We start from the raw sequence: 20432 nt of genomic DNA, 5'->3' as shown, positions 1-20432 counted from the left end.
GGGGGTAGAAGAGGCTCCCCATTGGTTCTGTGAAGTGCTTTGGGTGTCTCGAAAAGCGCTATACAAATGCAACTTTTTATGAGTTAGTCACCCTCTTATGATCAGGGGTAATACAGACCCTGTGACTGCCAAATTTTCAAAACAAGTTTATTTGAAGGAACTAAAAATAAATTCAAACAATCAAACAATGAAACACAGCAGCCTGGGGAATGAGAGTAGAGAATGACACAAAAGCTGCAAAATAACAAATAACGGAAAGTTACAGAGAACAGTGAGAAGGTAAATATGTGACATATTTCTGTTATGGAAATATATTAATGTTTGGAAAATGTTAAAAATGTATGGTACGAAAAACCTGCTTTGATACCCTTCACAAGATTAAGCATCTTTATTAATAATCTTTATGAATAGCTTAATCATATTCAGCCTTTGTAAAATAAATGAGGTCAGATAAAAACAAACAGTCAGGATGTCTGTCAGTGGTCTGCATTGTGCCCTGATGAACCGGCAGATATCTAACACCTTTATCCTCAAATTTGCCGTCAGTGTCCAGTTCTTACCAGATTCTGATAATACTGAGAACCTCTGCTTTTGTGCTTTACTAGGGGGGGGGGGCAGGGGCGGTCTGGGTGTGAAGCTCCTTACTGCCCCGTCACTGAGTCCTGGCCCCCGGCTTCAGACCTGGGATCAGGCGCAGGGATGGACTGGGTGGGGTCATGGTTGGAGTCGTCATCTGAGTCACTGAACAGCTTCGGCGACAGCGAGCCCGTCTCCCCCGCCGGGTGTGTCCGGCTGTTCTGACTATTCTCAGGCTCTGAGCTCTCGTCCGTCATCACCTGCTCTGCCGTGAAGAAGGCCTCCCACCTGGGCGACTCTCGCTCTGCCCCCTTGGGACCCGCAGGATCCGGAAACTCCTCCTCTTCCTGCTCGTCGTCATCGTCATTAGATTCGGTGCAGTCCATGTAGCTCCCGGGCTGGAGGACGGGTGTCTGGTCCTCCTGCATGTCGGGCTGGCCGCCTACGAAGCGAGGAGCCCCCTCTGGGTCTGGGGCTTCCAGAGGCAGGAGCTGAAACGACTGTGGGAATTTCCTCCTCCAAGGCATAAGCTCTTCATCATCAAACAGCTCGCTGTCACTGTCGGAATCTGAGCGGTGCAGAGAAAGAACCACGTCATCAGGCACATTTAACAGGCAGACTTTACAGTGCCTGGCCAGTGCATCACCTGCAGTACCTTCCACGGTACAGTCCACTCTCGCTCTCTTGAGAATGCCGAGTGGCTTGTAGATAATCCCCGTCCTTCCGGAATATTCACGACACATGGGTTTTAATCTGAAATTAAACACATGCGGCTTAAACTGCATACATGAAACATGGATGATAGGGTAGCCAGTTTGGTGACACATGTCATACTCACATGTCTTTAACTTCCTGTACATTTCTGCCCACAGGGATGACATTTGGGTGGATATTGACAGGGCACAAATGCAAGAGAAAATCAATGAGCTGTAAGAGAAATCAAACCGCGTTCCTGTTATCCCTCTAACTGAGCATCACCCGTAGTAATAACTGTGATTATTTAGAAGAGTAGGATTTGCACATGTATGTAATTTCACTTGTACTGTTCACACCTCCGAATAAGATGAATGAAAGGAAAAACAGGCTCTGTAGGAGCTTCTTCCTGTTCTGGAGACAAATCCTACATCAGCATCCATAGCAGTGGAAACAACACTAGTCAGAGTCAGTGAGGCTGTCAGTTAGGGCCACACCAAACTGCAGGACAGTTACACAGCCAACGAGCAACCGTGAGGGATGCATGGAATTCTGGGAGCACATTTGCCATACTTCACAACAACGCTGGTCCTCCTGGACCTCTCACCAAACCAGATGGTGGAGGGCTTGACGCTGATGATGTGCAGGGGCGTGCCGTCCGGGCCCGTCATCCCACATGGCAGGCGGCTGGTTCTGAAGAACTCTTCATCCTGGCCCGACATGAGGTGGGGGGGCGTGAGCGGGTGGGCAGGAATGTGGGAGCGGAACAGGAGCGGGAACAGGAGCGGGCAGGAGCATGAGTGGGAGGGAGGATAAGCGGGCGCAAGTGGAGTAGGCACAAGTGTAAGTGGGCGGGAGCGTGAGCATGAGTGGGTGGGAGCGTGAGCGGGAGGGAGCGTGAGCATGAGAGGGTGGGAGCGTGAGTAGTTGGGAGCATGAGCGGGAGGGAGCGTGAACAGGAGCGGGCAGGAATATGAGTAGCTGGCAGTGTGAGCAAGAGGAAGCGTGAGCAGAAGCAGACAGGAGCGTAAGTAGCTGGTAACGTGAGTGGGTGGCAGCATAAGCGTCAGTAACCGGGAGCGTGAGCACAAGTGAAGCATGAGCCTGAGCGAACAGGAGAACGAGCGGGACCATGAGTCTGAGCGGGCAGGAGAGCGAGCGGGACCATGAGTCTGAGCGGGCAGGAGAGCGAGCGGGACCATGAGTCTGAGTGAACAGGAGAACGAGCGGGACCATGAGCCTGAGCGGGCAGGAGAGCGAGCGGGACCATGAGTCTGAGCGGGCAGGAGAGCGAGCGGGACCATGAGCCTGAGCGAACAGGAGAACGAGCGGGACCATGAGCCTGAGCGGGCAGGAGAGCGAGCGGGACCATGAGCCTGAGCGGGCAGGAGAGCGAGTAGGATCATGAGCCTGAGCGGGCAGGAGAGCGAGCGGGAGATCCCGGCGAGGCTTGGTACCGTGGGGTGCCTACACGCGTGGATCTGTGTGGCTCGGTTGGTGGTCACGTGACACAGGATATCCGGCATTTTCCTGAACATGTCCAGGTTATTCACATGGACCTAAAGGTTGTTAGTGAGAGATGCAGGAACAGCCAACCTCCATCACTAAATGTGGATGACAGGCACAAATAATTAGAGATGCACCAATTACAATTTTCTTGGCCGATTCTAATTTCTGATTTTTTTTTTAAAGTGTGACCTGCCAATAGTGATTTTTTGCCATTCTGATTTTCTTTCTAAGAAATGTAATTGCCAGCATATACAAATAAAAATCAGCGTTTCTTCAACACAAAATTTTATTTTCATAATGAAAGAGATTGTTAAACTTTACAATTTTCCCCAGACAGCACCAAGTTACAGGAAACAAGTCTCAAAATAAAATGCTCTGTGACTGGAAAGAGGTACAAATAGCAATGAACTGAAAATGAGCTGCTGTACACCCAACTTTATCTGCCATATTTTACTTCACCAAACAAGAGCAGGTGCAACAGATTTAAATAACAAAACAAACATCATTTACTTACATCATTTCCCAGGATGTTTAAAATCACCAGACAACACGACATTGACCTTTTTCTCTTTTTTTACTTGTCTTAAAATAAAAAAGTCCATAGGTTACTTCCAAATAAAACTGAAGTGTACCATTCTCTTTCAAATAATAATAGGTGCGGGGCAATATTATTAATACCAACATTGCATGCTATGCACATACAATTCTTACATTGCTATAGTAAGCTAAATTAAGATCAGGCTTTTTCTTACCTTCATACTGTCCGGACATTGTAGCGCCGGGGTTAAAGTTTCGCTAACATGTTTTTACTCTGTCATAGGAAAAAACTTAACTAGCTTTCTATTTTAACGATTATTCCTTTTCAAGATTATATGTTTGATAAGTTGAAAGTTTACCTCTGATGTTTCACCACATTTTACTTTGGTTTACATGTGTTACAAATGGCAGGCTTTGTGTCGTCTTCACTCACAGTGAAGGACTTCCACGCTAACCACATGTTAGCGTGTACCTGTGAGCGTGTACCTGTGAGCGTGTACCTGTGAGCGTGTGCCTGTGAGCGTGTGCCTGTGAGCATGTATGCCACTCTGAGGCTATTACCTGCGCTGCTTAGCGTATGACATGGGGCGCATGCATAAAACAGTTTGGTATTAGAAACACATGAGACTGACCGGCTGTTCTCCGGTCTGGATTGAGCACACTGAAAATCGGCCGATTCCAGTCCCTGGTCGGTCGACTGGTGCATCTCTACAAAGAACCTCCCTGTGCTCCACATAAGATTGACTGTTTCTCTTGTAGCACAAATGACACACTAACATGTAGCAAAGGAGCCTCTTTTTGTTCATCAAGGCAAAATCACACCAGATTCCACCCCGGGAAGTTTAAGGTAACTGGCAGTCTGTCGGGCCACAGGAACAGCAGACTCACCTGACATCCAAACTCCTCGCTGAGGTGCGTGAACAGGTACTCGTAGCCATAGGCTGCCTTGCAGTTAAGCCAAATCACATGGTAGGTGCTGATAGATATCCATGACCTCACCAACTCCTTAATGCCATCCAAGCAGTCCTCCTAATACAAGAAATAAAGACTCAAAACATCTGGTGATGAATGCCAGAATGGAGAGTAATGTGAGACAGCCCTAGGACAGAGATGGGACCAGATCAGTGACTGAGACGCACCCTGCTTGGTATTTGGAAGTACTTGGGATCACAGAAAGTCGTATCCAGATAAACACTCTGGACGTCTTTCACCCTAGATACACAAATTGTGAGAGTGAGTAGAACGTCCCATAAATGTAGATGATCAGAGAAACCAATGGCACACTTATTCCGGGGCTCGACCTGCTGCCAGAGTGCAGGAACTCCATCCTGGACACCTCGCCCACAGCCAGCCGGAAGTCCCCTGTGTACAGCACCGTGCCTCGGTCGCCCTCTACGAGGAACCTGGGGGCCACAGCAAGCACACATGGTCACACATGGTGCTGTGCCCTAATCCTTGAAGAGAAGTCAAAGTGATATTTCTGTTCTCCTTACATGACGGAGCCGGGGCAATGCCCCGCTGGGAGCAGGGTCACCATGACATCCTCTTTCTGTCGAATCACAGGACACAGAAATCAGCAAGAATCTGCGGATCTGCAGTGGGGAGACCTCATACCTCAGGGCAGGTTCATATGTTCATACTACTACCTCCCCGGAGATCTCATCAACCAGCGAGATCTGAGTCGGACTCTCCAGTTCGAGGGCGACCTGGAACAGAGAGAGATGAGGGGAACCCCCCCCACCGACTCAAGTAGTCAGAAGATGGTAGCTAGCTAGCAGATTAGCAGAACATGCTGCCTTAAAATCTCCTAAATAAAGACTGGAATTATTTAATATTTAGTTAATATTTGGTGTAATGACTGCTTATGGCCAGCAGGGTACCCCCAAACTTCGGGGGCCCCACATGTATGGGGGGGTTTGAGTTTATAAGCATGCTGCTGTATAAAATGACAAACAGTCCCATCCCCATGAGCTGCATACTTACAACGTGTTTCTCCCAGAATACATATTTGGGATTACTCAGCAAAAGTTCCTTAGACACAGGAGAACAGTACAGCTTCACTGTTAAGCTGGAAAACACCAATCTCATTAGTTACATGTGAATGACAGATGGATGACAGTATATTATATTACAACAGCATTAATGGAGAGCCAGTCATCTTCTTAATGTCTAAACAGACATGTGCATTACTTTAATGTTGACTGCAAATAAATACCCAGAAAAAACACTAGTAATTAAGGAGCCACTAGTAAAACAGATGGGACTTACCTAAATTTTAACTTTCTTTTCAGCAAAGGTCCCTTGAGACCCTTCATATGATCTGGAGAAAAGAAATGACAAGACAACCTTTCACTGCGGTTACTTCATAAAAGCGGCGTCCTGGTCCACATCGCGCATAAGACCTACATGGCGCTGATCCATCTTCCAAGGAGACGGAAGATTATTTTAAGACATTTATTTCTACCTTTATGGCAGTGGGATAAAAAATACGCCCTGGCGTGCAGGTTCTCCTTGTCAAAGCGGTCCAGGGAGATGGTGGGGTACTCTCTCATACGGCCCGCGAATGAGCTCATATTGGAGAAGGAGGTTCGCCCGGCAGCGTCAGTTCACTTTCTGCATGCAGACCCGCAACCAGTGTTTGAGACCCCCGCCTGAGAGCGGCGACGCGCATCCTGTGCGCGGAGGCGCGCAAAAATAGACGCTCCGACCGAAAAAATATAGACGCTCCGACTCTGTAAGGTGACTGGTTGAGCAAACGATCACCGCGAAATATAGGCTACCATACCATATAAAATAACTATATTGTCGCAGATCTTTTCCACGTAAAAACGGTAGGCTACTTGTTTCTTCACTACGGAAAAGTTCAGAGACGTAGAGCAAATATTCCGTGAAATATACTGTCTAATCGTTTCAGATAAAAACAACACGTAGGCCTATTTACAAAAAAACTAACTGTAAGGTAAAATGTTTTTGAAAAGTTTGTAAAAGAAAATATGCGATCAGAAGATGTATAGATTTCATATGCCATTTATACGCACGCATATTCATACCAGTAGTGTTCGGTATTTCGTCATGAAAAGTAAACTGTAGCCTACGAAAATACATTAAATTTAAATAAATTATTAATAATAACCTCAGAGGTACTGCAAATATGAAACCCTAAATCAATACAGAATACAAATAAATACCATTATTTATAGAGATAATCAAAGAATATAACTAAATATTGCGCAAACCTCGTGCTTAATACTGTCACGCATTTGTCATGTGACACCAGAAGGGGGTGCTGTAATGAATGAGGCATTTAAGAGTTAAGAAACTTTGACCTACCCTACGTATTCCAAAAGATTTTTTTCTGGCGTTCACAAAGTATTCTTCACCTATAAGATCCGAAGGAATTTGTCATCTCCGATGTCAGAATGTGAGCTGTGTCAGCAAACTGGTGATTACTGAGCCTTCCTGCGAGACCCAGCAAAGTCTGCTGCAGCTACTTGGGTTGGAGATTTAATGTGAAATCACAGGAAAACCCCACGAGCGCTGCTCATATACCAGTCAGCAGATGAGCTTCATGCAAAGCTAGCGATGCAGCAAACTCTCAGTGTATTTAATACAGATATCGAGCGCGGGGGGGGCGGCTCAGGTGGGGGTGACCTCCCCTTTAAGGTATAGAGTACTGATGAGGTATCACTGGATAGACACTGGGAAATATCACTCTGAATGTATAACACAGAGATATAGCGGGGGTGGGGGGCTGATGCTGGCAGACCTCCCCTTTAAGGCCACCTCCCTTTAATGCCCGCCGACCTGTGTGGAAGCTGTGAGAAAATCTCACCCAAACCAAAGCAGATCAAATCTCATAACTTTTACCAGCTTTATCGCGGCTCGCTCTACGACTTTAACTGGTGAGTTTTCGGGCTTTTTCACCTCTATGTCTTTGATCTTCTCGCTATAACTTGGACGGTGGTACTTCAGCTAGTCCGGTAACTAGCTATACGGACAGCTAACTAGTTACATACATTTCAGGTCGAAGTTCTCTGTACCTTAGCTAGACAGACGGCGATAGTATTGCTCAAGTATATGCCGGTTTTCGTCCATCAATATAGTGTATATATAATATATGATTTTGTATGAAATCATACACAAATTAAACAAAATGATACTATATACCAGCTTCTTATCTGTCAAACAGGTACCACACGCCTATAATTACTACAATTTTACTACAGTTGTAACTTACTAGCTGGCTTAGCATTAGTTGGCTAAGGTTACACAGCACTGGGTAGTTAGCTCATTATCTGGACTTTTTATTTGGTTAGCGCTAACTAAGCGACGAGCTGACTGTTAAATTTGGATTGGTTGATGGATAACGAGACGAATAATGGATCTGGGCTATGCTGTGAAGCGTTTATCTGCCTGGTTACCTCTAAGTAACTACTCACACCGTGTGAAGCTCTCTGCTCGGTGGCCCCTTGTTATAACTATCCGCACCCTGTGTTAATCTCCCTCTCTGGTTGTCTCTTGTTAACCACCCTCACCCAGTATAAGCCCCGTGTGTGTAAGCACACTGGGTGTGTAGCTGGGGTCCCACTTGGACCTACACACACTGTCCTCTTTCTGCTGTGATTTTTTTTTCCATCCATGCACCCGTGGCACCGTAAGATCAGAGCTCCCATCGCGGCCCAGCTAAGCAGTCTGACCTCGATGCGCTGTGCTACGCTGCTAGCTGCTTGTGTTCCTGCACGGGGGGGATAATCCCTGCTGCCGTGAAGTAGGTGTGCACTTCCGGGGTGTCGCTGCTTGACCCAGTTATCCTCCAGCAGAGCCTGCCATCAGGGACTGCTGCGTAGGGACCCGGCCTTCAGAGACGGACCAGCCCGGACTCTTCCTCCAGCTGCCTTCTGGAACTGCAGCCTCTTCTCTTTTTCTTTTCTATTTTCCAGCACATTCTCCGCTCATTTCGGTTCCTTTTAGCAAACCATACACCACTGCCCTGATTCCCGATGCCTGACGTGACGTCATTTGCTCGTATTGTGGAGTCTGGGTTGTTCATGTGACGCTCACACTCCCAGGACACTGCTCCCCTTCGCCTGCGGAGATGGCTCCTTAATGGCCTGCTTGTTCACGCCGGGCTCTCTGCCCTTCCCAGGCGCTGTTTGGTGGCCCGTGCTGCGCTGTGTCTGACTCGCATTCCTGGTGCTGCTGGGAAGGGCCTCTGGTACGTTTCTGATGCTGGCTTTTCAGATTATCAGGCATCTCTGTGGGTTATGACCCCGCAGGGGGACTCTGCCAGCCGTTATTATAGTTGTTCATATACTTATTCATTATTATGTACATCGTATATCAGGACGAAGGCACCAACTCCAAAATCTTATTTTTACTAAAGATTTGACACTAAAAATAAAACCAGAGGAGTGCTACTGAGTGACCTATTTCTCGCTGTTAAAATTCTTCCTACTTCATTGCTTTGGTCCCCCTCCCCCTTTCAGGAAGCCCATCCTGGAGAGCAGAGCAGTAAGACGTGGCCCCCGCCTTATACCTGGCCCCCTGGTGGCACTTGGAGGAATGCTCTTGGCAGGGAGGGAGGAGTACCAGATGCAGGCCGTTCCCATGACCCAGTACGACTTCTGAGCGGCAGAAGGCCTCTCGTGTGGGACTTGGGGGAAAGAAGCGATGGCCATGGATGACTTCACGACCCGGACGTATGGCACCAGTGGGCTGGACAACAGGCCTCTGTTCGGGGAGACCTCAGCAAGGGTGCGAGTCCTGCCTGCCAGGGGGCTGATTGTTTGTGGTCTACAGGCAGCATTATGCTTGGAGAAAAGGGAAGTCAGTGCCCCTCTGAAAGTGCAATGACAAGTGCAAAAGCTGATGTCTTATGGAACCTGGCTCCCCCTATGCACCCTTCATGAAAATGTCAGCATTTGTCTGAGGCCAGAACGGCTTGGTGGTTTATTCAGTCATTTCCATTTTATTACAGGATCGAATAATCAATTTAGTCATCGGCGGACTCACCTCTTTGCTCGTCATAGTAAGTAAACTGCTGTTACCTGGTACGAACTAGCATAGGTGCTACCTAGTGGTAGGGTGTGAGACATAGGGATATAGCCTTTCCTGAAGTGTCACGAGAGAGGACTGAAATGTTTCTGTTCTATGATGATACCATTTCTCACTGTTTCTTTCTCCAGGTAACAATTATTAGTTCCTTCGTTTTTCCCGTTCCTCCGAAACCTCTGAATATCTTCTTTGCCATCTGTATCATCATGATCTGTGCTTCAGTCTTGGTGCTCGTAAGTGACTCTGGGGCCTTAAACTCATCTGGTTCCATCAGTCTGCTGACCTCTAGCTTCCCTTAGAACCTGACTGAGATTTCTTTTCCTCCCACAGATTTTCTGGTACCGCCAAGGAGACCTGGAACCTAAATTCCGAAATCTAATCTATTACATTCTGGTGTCCATCGTCACGTTGTGCATCTGTGCAAACCTGTACTTCCACAATGTAGGGAAGTGAATGCCTTATTAAACTGCGACATCAACATCAACAAGAGGGTTTTATCCACTGGGGGCCACTCTACCTTTAATCAAGCATAAAGAATGCCAGCATGTGTCTATTGGATGCAAGATTCACACATGGCCTGTTAATCAGTGATGGTGTTTGGAGATGTGGTTCATGGGGGGGTGTGGTCACAGCGCCCCAGGAGGTGTGTATCACAATCAGCCCAGCCTATCAGGATGTCTGGTTGTCATCCCTCCACTCAAACTGATCAGTCAGTTTCATCCTTGCATGAAATGTGAACCAACGTTGGTCAGCAGGTCTTGGAAATGCCACCTCAATCACACAGTCACCGTGGCTCAGCTGTGATGATCTCAGTGTCACCTCTCATGGCAGAAGCTGTATGAATCTGGCTTTCCATCTTCCTGGTTTAGTTTAGTTTTTATTGTAGCACTTGTATGATTATACAGAGGACGTTTCAGTTCTTTTTTTTCTGTACTGCATATTTCTCAGAATCATTGCACTTTGAGCTTAAGCATTTCCAGCTGGAAGCACCAGGGAGACCAAAATGTATCATTTTTAATTTAAGATTTTACATAATAAACAATCTCATTTCTGCTTTTCATGTGGCTTGGTGTTAATCTCCAGCCATCTGAGCAAGGGTGGCACTTAAGCAGGATGTGCTTGGAGAAAAGGGTCACCCGTCCAGCAAGCCGTTTAACCTTTGGGACACACCAGAGATGGTACGGTGGCCTGGATTCCGTTAGCGGTTAGCTCACATGGACCATTTCTCTGATACTCCTATTTCAGTGTCTAACAAAGCAGCAGGTAAATAAGATCCCCATTCTTTACAAGCATCGTTCTCCCTCACAGGTCATTTGGTAAATGTATCAGGCCATCAACTTGAATGAAGGAAAGAAATTTGACAGCTTTATAAAGTTATATTTAATAAATAACAACAAAAACCATTACAAACAGAAACTGATAAATTAATGAGCTAGGCAAGTCAGACATTTGGAAGTAACTGACAACATCCTGTAACTGGAAAAAAAAAAATTATATAATCAGTGCAAGATTCAGAGAAACCCTGAAAAGAGGAGGCTGGCCGTCCAGCAGGGGACCCATGGATGCAGTGCGTCTCCATAAGACGAAGCTACCGCAAGCCTTGTAACAGACCTCTGTCAGCCGGAGGAGCAGACACTTACAGAGGTGCCCACTCCCCAACGCAGCACATCAGACTTCCCAGAAACCCTGGCTTCAGTTCCGGGCTCCCTTGCCAGTCGTGGGCTGTGAGGAAAATGCTTGGTCACCACTGAGAAGACGGCCCACCTTCACCAAATTAGAAGTATCGTGGACGCACAGCACGATAACATGTAATGAAATACATGGAGATGCGTAGTCATGCAGACGGGTGTTTGTGTCAAACGGCTGAACTGATACTTTAATATCAAGAGTACTGAAGGAGGGAAGGTATAGAAAATCCCCAGGATGTCCTGTGATCTCACATCACACAACTGTGGCGTTCATGAAGGAAGCTTCTGGCAGTTGGCCTCAACTGGAAGCTCTTGGTCACCTTGTGGATGAAACCAAGCGAACACCTTCTCCCAGGGGCTGCTGGGAAAATGCCTGTCCTCCAGTGCTGGCACACACTTGTGGGTTCCCAGACGCCTCCTGCTTCACCGGTGACTGGCCTACTCAGATCTTGAAGACGTCCCACCTGGCCACAACTGAGGGTAAAAGCCCAAGGGGAGTGGCCATGATTCAGGAACACTGGGAGCAGGTGGGGCAGCTCTCCCACCAACATCTCCGTTCACATTCTCCCTCCGTCAACCACAACGGGTGTGTCTTTGAAAAGGGCTCACCCCCGCTTCACTACATCAGCGAGAACACCTACATGTACACCAGCTGCCTTCAATTTACTGAGAACTATTTTCTGGTGGATCCAACACAAATCTGCCATTATTTTAGCACAAAGCAGAAATAACACTGATCTAAAGTTCCAGGGAGGAACTCAGCTCACAACCCCAGCTGCCGTCTGATCTCATCTGCCGCCTGCTGAAGCACTGAGACCCGGAAACCTCTCATCCATCCGATTAGTGAGGGGAAGAAACAACAACACCGATAATAAACTGCATGTCCCTGGAAGCTGAGGGTCACACATGAGAGGAAAAGCCACCGGCAAGTGATTCAGGGCCAGTTCTGCGTGTCCTGGTGACCTCACGCCTGCGGCCCCATATCAGTCAGAGCTCTCCCCCTGGTTTTCAAGTATCGGGTCTGAAATGGCAAAGGAAGCTCATGTAAGTCCTTGTGTAACCAGAGAGCAAACACGTCCGGGAAGCGTGGAATGACAGGTCAGACCAGCTTTTCAACAAACAAGTTCAGGTCACCCACGGGGGTCAGCTTATCTCCAAAAAGCTCCCGTGTTAAAAGATAAAATGCCTAAAACAGAGGTGCCCTCGTGGGTGGGTGTCATAAGAAAGGTCTCCCAGCCACCAGGGGGCATCGATCTCACCTGTCAGTGCTGTTAGGGGCAAAACAGAGTCTCCTACGATGTCATCTGCAGCCTGGATAAAGGTGTTGGGTGAGGGCACGATGAGGACTGCGCTGCCCCCTACTGCCCCTTCCACTACCTGCGTTTCCAGAGGCTAAAAAAGCCACACACTGGGTCACATTTAGTCAAAAACAAAACAGAGAAGTAAGATGATCTTGGTGTGTTTCCCACTGGATAACATGACATAGGAGCAGTAAGACAACACTAAAGGCGCAGATTAGAGTCATGAAAAGGCAGCCACAGAACCCTAAAAAGCATGTCAGCACGCGGGCCGGCCGGCCTCCCCTCCAACGACCCCTCAAGCACGAACACCCACCTCCGAAGCAAAGGCCGAATCCGCCAGGTGCTCCTGCACTCCTGTGGGCTCCTCGTCCTCCTCCGCCGAGCTCTGCAGGAACTTCTCGCCCCCAGGGCTAGTGGCATGTGTCCTGGGGCTCCTGGCACCCTCGTCTGCTTTGGCCAAGCTCCCGTCTACGTCCTCAGAGGCCTCCAGGGGAGCAGGGGAGGCCAGCTCGTCAGAGGAGACCGTCTGGATGATGACGCCGGGGTTAGCCATCTGCACGGCAACATTGTCGCTGGAACTCAGGAGGCTGTCAGCCTGCGGGTTTGAGAAGAGGAGGTCCTCACAGCATAAGGAGGTCCTCACAGCATAAGCAGCTCCAGGGAGGCTCGGCAGAGCCAGACCTGCAGGGAATTCCAATGGACCTGTATAGTCTTCCCCCTCCTCCCCTCTAGAAGGCGCTGCAGGTCCATCAGAACCTCAGTTTCAAGACAAGACCATGAACTTCAAAGAAACGGCTTCTTCCAGACAGTAATAATAATGCTAAATACACACGGATAACTTGCAATGTAATCCCAGTCACCACTGCCACTGTAACCTTAGCTGTCCTATTGCATATCATGTGTTATTGTATATATAATGGATCCTCAAGTAGAGGAGGTTAAGTATCTCAGGGTCTTATTCACGAGTGAGGGAAGAAGGGAGCGGGGGATCGACAGGCGGATCTGTGCGGCATTGACAGTAATGTGGACGGTGTACTGTTCTGTCATGGTAAAGCGACAGCTGAGCCGGAAGGTATCGATTTACCGGTCGATCTACCTTCCTACCCTCATCTATGGTCATGAGATTTGGGTAGCGACTGAAAGAATGAGATCGCGGATATGAGCAGCAGAAACGAGTCTCTCCTCTGCAGGGTGTCTGGGCTCAGCCTTAGAGATGGGGGGGGGGAGCTCAGACATTCAGGAGGGGCTCAAAGCAGAGTCACTGCTCCTCCGCATCAAAAGGAACCAGTTGAGTTGGTTCAGGCATTTATCTAGGACGCCTTCCGGGGAGGTGTTTCAGACCAACAACCACTCAACACGGACAGCAGCTGTGGGCCCAAAGCAGGCAGGGGAGGCCGTTATTTACCGAGAGGCCATGGACAATGATCTGCTCAGGGGAGGAGGGTGTGGCTGAGGCGGTCAGGGTGACCGTGGAGCTGGCAGAGACTGTCAGCGGCAGGCCTGAGCTCGAGCCTGTCTGGATATAGTATGTCCCTGGGGTTCCTGTCGGCTGCAGATGGAAAGACTGCAGGGAGGGAGAGAGAGAGAAAGAACCCAGACACAGTGAGCAGGATAACACAGCTGTTTGGAAACCAAATTTAAAAAAAAAAAAAATAAAATTCTGGTTATAATGCTGTGGTCATGTGATAAGTCATGTGATCATGTGATGGCACAACTCACAGGCAGGATTTCAAAGGCCTGCATGGCTCCTGCGTTTAGTGTTATCGTGTCAGAGTCGTTAGCAGCAAAGGAGGGTTCTGAGGAGGCTTCACAGAAAGACAGCAGCAGAGTCAGTCAAACAAGGCCCACGCAGCGCATAGCCAGGCAAACACAGCAGCGATGACGTCAGCCACCACTCACAGACGTGCGTGATCTGCACCGGGATCTGCACTGGGATCTGCAGCGCCCCCATGGGGCTGGAGGCCGTGGCCCCGCTCTCTTCCAGCCGGGCAACCCTGATCTGGACTTGCTGGAGCTGCCCGGAGGATGGCGAGGTGCTTCCGGCCCGCGGTGACCCCACCACGACCTTGCTGTAGGGCTGCTGGTGCTCAGCCAGGTCTTGTAGGCCCTTCAGAAGCACTGCAGAAGTAACAGGCCAAACTGTGAGGGGCTCTGGTCCATGCGCAGGAGACACGACATTAAAGCCACCAATACACTACAGCGAAACAGCCAATCCACCAGAGGGCAGATACTCACAAAACGACACACCGCGGCAATTCAGGGAGCATATTAGCCTCAAGACCCTTCTGCTCCAGGAATAGCTCCTCTAACCTAACACTACTCCATGTTCTGCTGATGACTGAATAGCTGTCTTACTAGGATCTCACTTTGGACAGAAGCTAATAAATAAGGTAAGTAGTGAGACGAGTGTGAGGTGGAGAAAGCAAACGACCGACAGACAGACAGAGGGACCAGACAGACGGAGGGAGGGATCCAAACCCCCAGCAGGGTGTGGGGTCCAGCATGTACCGGCCAGGGGCAGCTCCTTGTGGTTGGACACCTGTCTCTTGATAGTCCACCATTTGCTGCGCAGCCACTGGGGGGAGCGCACGCTACTCCACCCCCCCGCCAGCACGTCCCAGTTGATCTCATTCTCATCATTCACCTGCAGCTCCACAATCCTGTGGGGTGACAGGGCTGTCATCCTCAAGCATGGCGCCCCCCCATGCTGAAGAGGTTCATGTCGTCCTCCTTGGTCTCCCCCCCGAAGCACCCAGCCCATTACCTGCCGATGAGGTTCATGTCGTCCTCCTTGGTCCACTCAGTGCCGCCGCTCTGCTTCCAGTTGAGGTAGTTCAGCCACTTGGAGCGGCACTGCTTCTCGGAGCGCGTGCCCACCAGCTCGGCCACCGAGGCCCAGGACACGCCCTGAGTGACGGCGTGGCCCGGTTCCGTCCCGGTCAGCTCGTGTACCACCTCAGCCAGCCTTTGCTCCTCCTCCTCCGTCCACTTCCCTACCGGACGGACAGGCCAGCGTTGAAGCTAGCTTACAGATAGGAGCAGAGCCGGTCCCTCCAGCCGCCCCCCCCCCCCCTCCGCCCACCCCTCACCCGTGTTGCAGGTGTCCTTCATCAGCCGGCACCTGTCTTTCACCGAGGAGGCACTGCGGCCCAGCGCTGCCCCGATTGTCGCCCAGTCATTGCCGTGCTTCTCCCTCAGCCTGAGGAAGGCACAGCAAGGGGGGGGGGGGGACGTAAGGAATGCTGCCAGCGAGCCCTCTCACATACACCCCAAGGAGAAATGAACTTACTCTTTCAGCTTGTCTATTTCCTCCGGCGTGTACCTGAAAAATCACGAAAAGGAGCCACTATCAAGAGAGGGACGGTAAGAATCACAGGCCACAGCATGGCCTGTCTGCTACCAAAGGCTCCTCAATCTGCTCTGACAGGCCAGAGACACCCAGAATGGTTTGGCTAACCAATTTAAGCAATTTGAACAAATGAAGCGATGATTTAAGAGGGACACCAATTTTGAGAGATAAATCAAATCACAGCGAGTAACGTACAATGGGGTCACTGTGCCCTGAGGGCTGAATACCTTTTTGTTTATGAGCTCTGTGACCCCCCTCCACAGCCCCCACAGCTGTCCCCCATGACCCCACCCCCCGCCCTCACTCACTTCCCAACATGGTTCCTGTTGTCGTACATGCGAAGGACCCGCCGGTAGACAGCGAACAGCGGCCGGTTGAGGCCCCATGCAATGCTCCTGTAGAAATCCTTCCTCTCATCTTTGGACATCTCGAAGATGATCTCCGTGGGGTCCTGGATACCCCGGCTCTGAGGAACAGGGCAGACCACAGTGATGTCAGAAGGGGGACAGAAGGGTCTCAGGCCAAGTGAGCTTTGCTGTCACACCACCCATGCAAAGGTATACAGAGGCACAAAATGACATTTCCCCAGGACCACGGTGCGACATACAGACAGTGGATTGGGGGGGTTGGAGGGGGGATTTCACAGCACTTCAAGTGCAAGGAGCTACTTTGTACAAAACAAATACATCCAGTCAATGAAGCAGGTCCAGAGACGATGAGAGAGAGACAAGGGAGAAAATCAGACCCCTGATGTAATAAAGAGCACCACACTGACCTTTATATACTGGTCGATATTGCTCATGAGGATGTCAATCTCTTCCTTTGACCACATTCCCTGTTTCCATTTATGACCTGCAGAAAGATGAGAATCAAACACAGAACAGTACTGGCGTTTCCCAGAAACACACTGACAAGCACAGGGTATCAGACACTTTTGCAAATGGGTGACACATGTGAACGCACCTTTGTTCACGAGAGTGACCTTGTCCTCTTTAGTTGTGAACCATGCCTGGCTGACCGGCGAGGCCTCCTCAGGCTTCTGAGGTGAGTGTGTATCATCGTTCTGCAGTATCTGGCAACCAAGATGAAACGTTAATCTGACGCCATCCTGGTATTCATCCTATTCATAAAGAAGCTAGATCTCTCCCCTCTTCGCTTTTCGAGGGGACAGCCAGCTGACAGGCACGTGTCGTCCAATCACACTTGCTCACAGGGAGTCGAAAACACAACAGGAAGTGACGAATACCTGGATCTGGGCCACAGCACCCTCGCTCATGTCACCCTCCGTCATTTCCGTCGTGGCCGTCATTGTCACCTCAAAACTTTCATCGTTCTCTGAAACTGAAGAAAGGATTGGACCACTGTCAGACTGCTTTTAAGCTTAGGAAGTCTTCATTTATATTATGGAGTGGGCAAAGAAAAATTAATAATAATCACTGATATGTTTATGGTGAAAATTAGAAAAAACAAACATGAAGAACAAATGTTTGAGGCTGGTGTAAATTCACTGGCATCCTGGCTCACTGGGGAGGGTGACGACAGAGATGCGTGGGGCAGAGCCGGAGACGTGAAGCTCATCGTCATTGGACAGGCACAGCCTTTTGTGGGCAGGCTCCAAGCTCTCATCTGGTCCAAGGTGCTCCGCTTCTGCAGGAATGGAGACCAATGTGACTGAGGGCCAGCAGGTGGCACGGTGGAGAACGACGGGCTTGTGGCTGGTTCAGCTGTCTTTTGAAGAACACCTTGAAGTGTAGGCCTGTCACTATAATTACGTTTAGAATTATTGCACGATATTTGGACATAACCACAATATTTTTTTCGTATCTCAATACTGGCATTTTTTTTTCCATAAGAATGAACATTTTAGCCAGTTGCACTGCTTCTGCTCTCTGGCTCACGGCTGGTCTTCACTTCATGTGGAGGTGTGAGCACTGCGGCGCATGCTCCATAGCGTTAGACCGTCTGTGATGCCCAATGGTCATACTTCTAGCGCCAATGCGCCAGGCAGCCATGTACTTTGACATCAGACCTGGGGCAGCTCTGTAGAGCAAAGCTGCTCTTAAAGGTAACGTTTATGAGGTGTCGTATGGATGTTATACGAATAAACAAGAATATCACTAAAACGAACCGTCCACTATTTACTTACAGCATGCAAGGCAAGGTTATTATCGTTAATGAAAACATTTACATAAACTGAAATAAGATATCAAAATAAAACAAAAACAACAACTAAACAATAACTTAAATATTGCTTCGGAAACCAAGTCAAATAAATAAAAACAAACGTCAAATACTTCCTGTTACCGTTTGTAAACACTGTTTAGCTGAAGTAATGAATTGTTTGCCTCTCGTGCAATGCACCTGACCCATAGAAAAAGCTAATGGCACCACATTGAGACATTTTTTAGTAGTCCACAAGTCCTACAACTTACTGTTTATCCTTAGACAAAAATTAAATTAAAGCCTATTAAAGCCTAAAGTAAAACATAACAACTAAATAGATTTACATCTTTAAAATAAAAACTGAGACCACACCTAAAATTAACTTAGATTTCAAATGAAAATAACTAATAATATAAAACTAAATAAATTCAAAATCATAACACTACAGTACAAACATGTTATTTTATTTTAGTTTCTGGCCACTTGGCCATATTATTTATGGTCATGTAGCCAGGAATCATACAAGTGCTGGTATTTCCAGACTTTCTCAATCAACCATTCTTCAAATTCACTAGTCATTTTTGGTGTCATTTGGATCACAGAGGGTAGAAAAGGTGTTTATATACCATCTTCAGTCCGACTACTTCCTGACTTCCTGCTACATTTTCCCTGGCCAATGAACAATTGAGGATCATTTGCGTCACTGGGCGGAGCCTCCGCAAATCTGGATTGGCAGTATACTCCCTGTAAAGGAATGAATGACTCTCTAAACCCTTGTGCCAAATGATTGATATTCAGGGCAATTTTTGTTAACAGAACTCAAGAGTCCATTTAATCTATTTTTGGTTATGTGGTTTTATTTATGTTGTGTTTCTTTAGCATAGTTACATTTCTATATCCCAATTCCGATGTCTAAATATCCTAAAGAACTGAAAGTCCATTGCTCTTTAAAAAAGTGTTCTTGCATTATAATCCTATTTTATTATCATTACATTAGCAGCATAAAATGCTCTTAAAATGGCAATACTATTCTTTACTCTGATTATATTGGGTACAATATATCATACAACTAAAGCAGTCATGATGACAGCCCTATTGAAGAGGTTCTCTGTCAGGAGGATCCCCTGGCTCAATATTTAATCTAACACAGTACCTATAAATTTTTATCGGATCATGTCCAACAATGAACAATTAGTCCCCCACTTTTAAGAAGTTCCTCTCACCATTTTGAGGGCAGTGCAGAATGATATTCCCTTCCGTGTCCTGGGTTAATGTCACGGAGTTTACTGCTTCCAGAGTCACTGTGCCAGACTCATCCTCTATTGTGTTCATGCTCAACCTATAAAGTGAAACGTGCATCACTCAGTATGCATGGGTGTGATGGCACAACAGTTTTATACTGATATTACAGAGCCTTGATTTATCATTATGCCGATACAATGATGCAATGAAGGGGAAAACACACAATTAAGCAGAAACCGGCAAACAAACCTTGACAAGCAATTTGAAAACGCATCCAAATCGACCTTTCTCAGTTTCTGTGTCTGATGTTAGTATCCAGGTAACATTTTGATAACAGGGAAATCCAGTTAATCTGGCATCCTGACCAGTAATTTTAAGTGCACAAAGGGGCATTAAGGCCAACCAGAACCTCAAGGGGTTTCCACCGTGAGAGATATCATCTGTTTGAGGTGCCCGGCCAAGCTCGACCCAGCCCGGCCGAGCGCAGCCCAGCCCGGTGGCCGATCCCCGCACCCATCGCTCCCTCAGAAGGGCACATCGGGAGTGGCGGGGTCGTGTGGGGCTTTTCTAAAGAGAAACAGCGACACAAAGTTTCTCTTTACGCCCCGTCGCCATATTTTCTCAAGCGGCCAAAGGGCTGCGGCTGCAGTAGCCGACAGGCTAAAGAAGGAGGAGGAGGCGGAGGGAGAAGAGCCGCCAGGGCACCATACGCGCGTTTAAGGCGCTCCGGCGCCGTCCCGGACCTCGGCTTCGCGGTACGCAAGCCCCCGACGAGACACTCGACTTTGGGGTTTGGTCGCGATACTTACTTCCTGTTTTGGGTCCGGGCACTTCGAAGAGACCAGGATGAAGACAAATACCAGGATGGAGGAACAAAAAGCCTCCGCGCGCAGATCGGAAATGAACGCCAGCTCTTCGCGCGTCAGTTCCTGGTCCTGGCAGCGGTGTTCTTTTTATATGCGGGAGGGGAGACTAGTGTAATTCGAATTAAAGGTAGGGTGAATACATGTCATACGCGACGCGTAAACGCCATTGTGTATATTTTTGACTCTAGCAAGACAAATCAATCATTATCATTTACCAAGTATTGCAATGGCACGATGTGATATAATCACGTGACGTAACGGAAGTGAGGTCACGGATATGGGTGGGGTAACAACCAAAGAGGAAGTTTCCGGACTACGGCGAAGGTAAAGTTTAATGACACAGGGATTCGCTTCGATATTGAGATTATTCATGTATCAGACTAATAAATGTTCCTAATTGGTATGAGATTTTGTATATGACATTCTTATTAAATAAAAGCAGAATGTATTGGTG

The 20432-nt window shown here is 48.2% G+C and overlaps 3 protein-coding genes across 14 annotated transcripts; 1 reads left to right on the top strand and 2 right to left on the bottom strand.

Moving 5' to 3' along the window:
• Positions 1–126: 126 nt before the first annotated feature.
• On the bottom strand, positions 127–6981 carry LOC111846138 (protein artemis-like). Of its 7 annotated transcripts, none has more exons than XM_023816047.2 (14): positions 5780–5922; positions 5584–5635; positions 5299–5383; positions 4962–5021; positions 4809–4864; positions 4617–4718; positions 4455–4527; positions 4204–4344; positions 2727–2828; positions 1843–1979; positions 1629–1683; positions 1415–1503; positions 1223–1329; positions 127–1144 (listed from the first exon to the last, which is right to left on the bottom strand). In XM_023816047.2, exons 1-14 carry the CDS (start codon positions 5886–5888, stop codon positions 642–644), a joined length of 1671 nt encoding a protein of 556 aa, XP_023671815.2. In that variant the 5' UTR covers positions 5889–5922; the 3' UTR covers positions 127–641. The 7 variants fall into 7 exon arrangements, 5 of the variants coding, with proteins under 5 accessions (XP_023671815.2, XP_072565993.1, XP_023671813.2 ...); XM_072709892.1 differs by having other exon boundaries at positions 1232–1329; XM_023816045.2 differs by lacking the exon at positions 5780–5922 and adding an exon at positions 6646–6981 and having other exon boundaries at positions 1843–2828.
• Positions 6026–10427, top strand: tmem243b (transmembrane protein 243, mitochondrial b). 3 transcript variants are annotated; one of them, XM_023816054.2, is made up of 6 exons: positions 6026–6146; positions 8462–8530; positions 8802–9069; positions 9293–9343; positions 9501–9602; positions 9700–10427. In XM_023816054.2, exons 3-6 carry the CDS (start codon positions 8986–8988, stop codon positions 9820–9822), a joined length of 360 nt encoding a protein of 119 aa, XP_023671822.2. In that variant the 5' UTR covers positions 6026–6146; positions 8462–8530; positions 8802–8985; the 3' UTR covers positions 9823–10427. The 3 variants fall into 3 exon arrangements, with proteins under 3 accessions (XP_023671822.2, XP_023671821.2, XP_023671823.2); XM_023816053.2 differs by lacking the exon at positions 6026–6146 and adding an exon at positions 7000–7217; XM_023816055.2 differs by lacking the exons at positions 6026–6146; positions 8462–8530 and adding an exon at positions 7000–7217.
• A 298-nt stretch (positions 10428–10725) lies between these two features.
• On the bottom strand, positions 10726–20228 carry dmtf1 (cyclin D binding myb-like transcription factor 1). 4 transcript variants are annotated; one of them, XM_023816051.2, is made up of 18 exons: positions 19922–20228; positions 19094–19209; positions 18497–18614; positions 17232–17354; positions 16954–17048; positions 16671–16779; positions 16483–16559; positions 16016–16173; positions 15648–15680; positions 15448–15557; positions 15123–15351; positions 14867–15018; positions 14258–14476; positions 14078–14163; positions 13764–13922; positions 12672–12953; positions 12317–12465; positions 10726–12078 (listed from the first exon to the last, which is right to left on the bottom strand). In XM_023816051.2, exons 2-17 carry the CDS (start codon positions 19094–19096, stop codon positions 12358–12360), a joined length of 2061 nt encoding a protein of 686 aa, XP_023671819.1. In that variant the 5' UTR covers positions 19097–19209; positions 19922–20228; the 3' UTR covers positions 10726–12078; positions 12317–12357. The 4 variants fall into 4 exon arrangements, with proteins under 4 accessions (XP_023671819.1, XP_023671816.1, XP_023671817.1 ...); XM_023816048.2 differs by having other exon boundaries at positions 12317–12449; positions 19922–20225; XM_023816049.2 differs by lacking the exon at positions 18497–18614 and having other exon boundaries at positions 12317–12449; positions 19922–20226.
• Between the last annotated feature and the right edge of the window lie 204 nt (positions 20229–20432).

This window comes from Paramormyrops kingsleyae, chromosome 3 (genome assembly GCF_048594095.1).
Source record: "Paramormyrops kingsleyae isolate MSU_618 chromosome 3, PKINGS_0.4, whole genome shotgun sequence".
Classification (NCBI taxonomy): domain Eukaryota; kingdom Metazoa; phylum Chordata; class Actinopteri; order Osteoglossiformes; family Mormyridae; genus Paramormyrops; species Paramormyrops kingsleyae.
Note: the sequence above shows the minus strand (reverse complement) of the source record. Positions and strands in the feature narration are given on the sequence as shown.